This window comes from Brassica napus, chromosome C6 (assembly GCF_020379485.1).
Source record: "Brassica napus cultivar Da-Ae chromosome C6, Da-Ae, whole genome shotgun sequence".
Classification (NCBI taxonomy): Eukaryota; Viridiplantae; Streptophyta; class Magnoliopsida; order Brassicales; family Brassicaceae; genus Brassica; species Brassica napus.
Genome location: NC_063449.1, coordinates 29,806,523 through 29,812,163, shown reverse-complemented (window position 1 = coordinate 29,812,163; position 5,641 = coordinate 29,806,523). Strand labels below are relative to the sequence as shown.

Sequence of the window (5,641 nt, the reverse complement as noted above, 5' to 3'; positions counted from 1 at the left end):
TCTATAATTACATATTTCAGCTGTGGACCTTTGAGTACCCATTCGGGTTTAGACCAGGTGTATTCAGATATCGAGTTTTTGGGGTCATAGATTTTAGTTCCATTCGGATATTTCTAAATTTCGGTGTGGGTTTGGTTCAGATCTTTGCGGATTTAGTTCGAGTTCGGATAACCCATTTAAATTACTTTAAAATTTTAAAATTGATTATATACTTTAAATTTTTCAAAATCTATAAACAAAATAATATATTACATATAAATTTAAACAACATATGTCAAAATACCTAAAATTAACGTAAAAATTGGTTTGGTTGAATATTTGGATAAAGCATCAATATATATTTCAAGTATTTTTGGTGTTTTGAACATATTTTAGCTATTTTAGACATTTACTTTTGACTATTTGTATATATTTTCAAGTATGTTGGACAACTTAAAAGTATCATATATATTTTGGGATGTTTTTAATACATAGTAAATCTAAAAATAATTAATACATTATATATATATCTATTTCGAATACATTTGGATACCCGAAATTCTTCGGTTCTGATCGGGTTCGGTTTCGGTTTTCTAAATACCAAAATTTTGTATCCGTTCGGATATTTAATCAATTTCGGTTCGGATATAGTACTGCTTTTTTTGGATCGGATTCGGTTCAGTTTTTCGGATTCGGATTTTTTTTCAGTCCTAACTGCGATATACAAATTGTGATATACTACCACAAGGGAGCAAATAAAGGACCTTTTGAAATAAAATGTCGATCTTGACCTTATCTTTGTGAATATTTTGATATTTTTAGACCACTCTGTTTTTAGTGATTTCTTTTTGGCGCTTAATTATGTTATTTATATAATTGTTTTATTTAATTAAGTCGGCCAAAAGAATAGAAAACTGTCGTGATAAAATGTAAAATCAGTCAGGTAGAACCTAAGTGGCAAACACAAGTTTATAGTAACATAATTGATTTTTGATTATGCGATTGGAAGCATACGGATCGTCGGTGAAACTTAACCTAGAAAAGCTAATATATACTCGAGAGAGTGAATTAATCTTTTGTCAAAAAATATTTTCGAGAGAGAGAGTTTGTGTTGTCTTGAAATCAATGCTTTTTTTCCACAATGCGCTAGAAAAGTTATAACTAAAATATTTTTTGTGTTGTCTTGGCTGAACGAATTCGCTATGTCACGTCAAATGCCGATTATAGTTAGCTCATAGGTGGTAATTTTCCTAGCAAAAAGATTTACCGTGACTCCAGAGTTCCATTTGGAATTTAATAACTGACATTTCACAATTATTAAACTAAGTTCATATAGTCTCGTATCCTTTTTTTGTAATTAGTGACAGCACATGCGAACGTATTATGACATCATGAAAACACCAAATATTCAGGAAACACAACTAACACTCCAATTTAAATAAGGAAACTTATTCGAAAGAGAATATAAAGTGAGTACAGAGACACATGCATTTTCCTCATGCATGATTTTTTTGCCTGTTTATGTAAAAAGTACACACACACACACATATATATACTCCTGTTAGTTATACACTTGTTCTATCTTCTTCTTCTTCCTCCTTTTTTCTATCTCTACAATGAACATATCAGTAAACGGACAGTCACAAGTGCCTCCTGGCTTTAGGTTTCACCCGACTGAGGAGGAGCTCTTGGAGTATTACCTCCGCAAGAAAATCTCTAACATCAAGATTGATCTCGATGTTATCCGTGATGTTGATCTCAACAAGCTCGAGCCTTGGGATATTCAAGGTTCATCATTTATCTTTTATTAGGTGATTTTCTATAAATATTTTGTAAAATAAATATATTATAATAATTACTTTTTATTTATTTTTAATTTTAAATTAATTTATAACTTGTATGCATAATTTATATTAATAATATTATATTAATTTAATTAGACATAATTTTAGATATGTTATATCTAGTCGGTTTTGTTGTTTTTATAGTCAATTTAATTATCATTTAGGTACATTAGATTTCATTTATTTCTTTGAATTCAACTATAATATTTTTTATTTTAAATATATTAAAATTATTATTAATTTTCTTATTTGCATTTACGTTGGTTGTTGCCTTAGATATGTAAATATGTTTGATGAATATTATATATAACTTAAGATATATTGTTATTAGAATGAAATATAAAATAAACTAAAGTGTCTGATTCTAAATTACGTAAATTAATATAACGATAATATTCTACAATCTCACACATATACATAAATTTTACAAAAAAAATAAATTATAACTGCTGGTTAATATTTTATTTTCATTTGTTGATATGTTTTGTGTCATCCTATAATTTACATTTATAAAATTAATTATTATTATTATAAAATTATATATTCTTGTTGTAGTTAAATCTATGATTTTAGATATAAGTTGGATTAGTCTAGTCACTCATGTTGTGAGTATATTGAGTTACATATATTTTTTCAAATTCAAACTAAGTATAATTATTTTATTATAATTAAGTACAATAAAATTAATTTTATTTATCGTTTAAATGTGCATGTAGTTTCATAATATTTATCAAATTATATGTTGATTTTTTTTAAAAAAAATATCAGAAAATAAAGCGATGATCAATATGAAGTTACATACATGAATAACTGATATATTTTTGGAAGCTCATGAACAGATATCAATATTTACAATAATTAAAATATTTTATAAATTCTAATAATTTTATGCCTTAGATTTATTAAATGGTAAACTGAATTAAATAATCTTAAAATGAGAATTCAGATTTGCTTTGATATTTTAATTATAATCATATTAAGTTCCACAAACATAAAAAAAAACATAAAATTTAAAAGCAAATTTAATATTATGAAAACAAATAATTTTAATAATGATTAAATATAATATATCTAACTCGTTAAAGTATATAGTGTTATGTCATTTTAAAATATTTTGTAATTATTTGATGAAAAGATATTTATTGTTAATTCTTTTTATTTTTAATATCTCTTAAAAATAAGCAGTTTGAAAAATTGGGTGATTGTATTTTAAAAATCATATTATATAAGTAAAATATAATTTGATGTCAAAAAAAATAAGTAAAATATAATTTATAGATTTTTTTTATTGTAACTTAAAATTAAGCAGTTTAAAATATTTATACTTTGTGAACTTTCATTTTTAATGAAATCATATTATATACATATATTTTCGTTTTAATTTTTTTTTAACTTTATAAATGTTTCCTTTCTATTATATATGTTATTTAGAAAATTTAAAAAGAAACTAAATAAACATTCAATAATAATATTTAAATTTATATACTTAATTCATTAAGGGTATTAGTGTAATCAACAATCATGAAAATTAACGTGAGCATGACACATAAGAAACTGTCTTCTCAAATAATATTAGAGAGATATGTCTTATTAGTTTTTATTATATTTTTGGATCGAGTATATACATACACTTTCCTTGATTCTTGACAAAACGTATTATTAGGGCTTGTATATATTAAATTTGATCATCCGTTGACGATGAGTCGTAAATTAAAGCTTCAACTAGTGATTACATAGGGAAATTTGAGAATAAATTATACCCTTTAAAAGAGTTATACCTTTCGTCGCCTTCTTTCACGTGATATATTAAATTTTGATCGATTGACTGTTACGAAGGACTATTTGGCAGAAGAAATAAAATTAGACGTCTCAGTTTCATCCATTACAATTCATCAGTTAATTAGAACCTAACTCTTGTTTTGTCATATAGAGATGTGTAAGATAGGAACAACGCCGCAAAATGATTGGTACTTCTTTAGCCACAAGGACAAGAAGTATCCCACGGGAACAAGAACCAACCGAGCCACCACGGTGGGGTTTTGGAAAGCAACCGGACGTGACAAGATCATATATAGCAACGGCGATAGGATCGGTATGCGGAAAACGCTTGTCTTCTACAAAGGTCGAGCCCCTCATGGTCAAAAATCGGATTGGATCATGCATGAGTATAGACTCGACGAGAATGTATTAGCCTCCTCCTCGAATCATGACGATGAGGTCAGTGTAGAAACGTGTGAGGTCATAGGAGCAGATGAAGGATGGGTGGTGTGTCGTGTTTTCATGAAGAAGAGTCTTTGCAAAACTGTAATTAGCAGCCCGCCGAGGTCAGTGAAAACATCTTCGTTCAACGAGAAGACTATTGAAGAAATTTTTAAAGTTATGGGACAGTCTTCTAAAGAGGAGATCATTGTAGATCCTTTCTTGAAGCTCCCTAACCTTGAGTGCCCTAACAATACCGTCTCGAGTTACCAGCGGTTGATGGACGACCAAGTCCACAACTATCACGTCCCCAGCTTCGGAACTAGCTGGGCCACTTTGGATCGTCTCGAGGCCTCGCATCTAAATGGGCCCAACTCATATTCAATCCCAGCCGTCGATGCGATCCCACAATCACCGCTCCATGGACTAAACCGTTCCGGTTTTTATAACACCGGTTTAACAGAGGATTATTATACAACGGAGATGGATATATGGAACAATACAGACTTTGGGAGAACCACGATGTCGTCCAACCCATAGTGCCATGTATGAAACAGTAGTGAATAACATAAAATGAAAGAGAAAAATGTTATAAATCAATCGGTGGTGGATGTCCATAACCGGCTGGTCCATAACCGGTTCAAGTCCTAGAGAGAGAGAAAGTCCAAACCCTAGAGAGAGAGGCGGCGGCCGCAGCATGGAGAGAGAGGGAAAGTCGGCTAGAGACTTTTCATTCTTCTAGTTTTCCTATTTCATCTATGTTTATGATTTGTAATCTTTCCATTTATTTATTTTCATTTATCTCTCATGTAACCCTTATATAAAGGGATTTCTTATTCATTAATAAAACACACAAATATTCAGACCTAAAACCTTCGTTTTACAACACGTTATCAGCACGATAGCCTCTAACACCCTGAGCATAAAACCAAACCCCTAAAATCCTAAACAAAAATAATATACCTCGGAACTTCAAAGAGGTCGCTCTCCCAAACCGTGAGGACCCAGAAAACGATCAAGATATCAAATCGAAGCTCTTGCCAAGACAAATCAGTCAGTGCAAACCGTTTGTCGATCTGACCACCGACGCGCCCTCACTTGCCAAGACGAATCAGTCAGTGCAAACCGTTTGTCGATCTGACCACCGACGCGCCCTCACGCACTGATACAGTGCGCACCGATTTGCTTTGGAACCCTAATCCGAACCCGATGAACCCTAATCTGTTCTTGCAAGCGTTCCAGCTCATGTTCATCCGATCAGCCCCAGCCCTAAGGCGTTCCTGATACTAGACGAACTCAGCCTCAGCTCCATTCGTTCTCAGCTTACATCCCGGACAGCTACAACTCGCGTTCCCGATCAGACACGTTCTGTTCCAGCTCGCGCCTCAGAACGCGTCCGTTCTAGCTCGTTCCAGCTCGTGTTCCAGCTTGTTCCAGCTCGCGTCCCTTCCAGCTCGAGGTTCTCTTGGTGGTCCGGTTCTACAATCTTCAAAACCTAAAGGTAATTCGAATTCTGAAAATATGAATCGAATCTGGTTGTTTTGTAAAGATTGAAATCCTAAAAGATAATCTCTAAAAGGGATGAAAGCCATAGGATAATAGATCGATACCCTATGAGT

At 31.7% G+C, this 5,641-nt stretch overlaps 1 protein-coding gene across 2 annotated transcripts; it reads left to right on the top strand.

Annotated features, from left to right (window-relative positions):
* The first annotated feature begins 1,440 nt into the window (after window positions 1–1,440).
* LOC106433925 (NAC domain-containing protein 66) lies at window positions 1,441–4,790 on the top strand. Of its 2 annotated transcripts, none has more exons than XM_013874760.3 (2): window positions 1,441–1,767; window positions 3,754–4,790. In XM_013874760.3, the coding sequence occupies exons 1-2, from the start codon at window positions 1,596–1,598 to the stop codon at window positions 4,560–4,562; spliced, it is 981 nt and encodes a 326-aa protein (XP_013730214.1). In that variant the 5' UTR covers window positions 1,441–1,595; the 3' UTR covers window positions 4,563–4,790. The 2 variants fall into 2 exon arrangements, with proteins under 2 accessions (XP_013730214.1, XP_022567806.1); XM_022712085.2 differs by having other exon boundaries at window positions 1,653–1,790.
* Window positions 4,791–5,641: the final 851 nt, after the last annotated feature.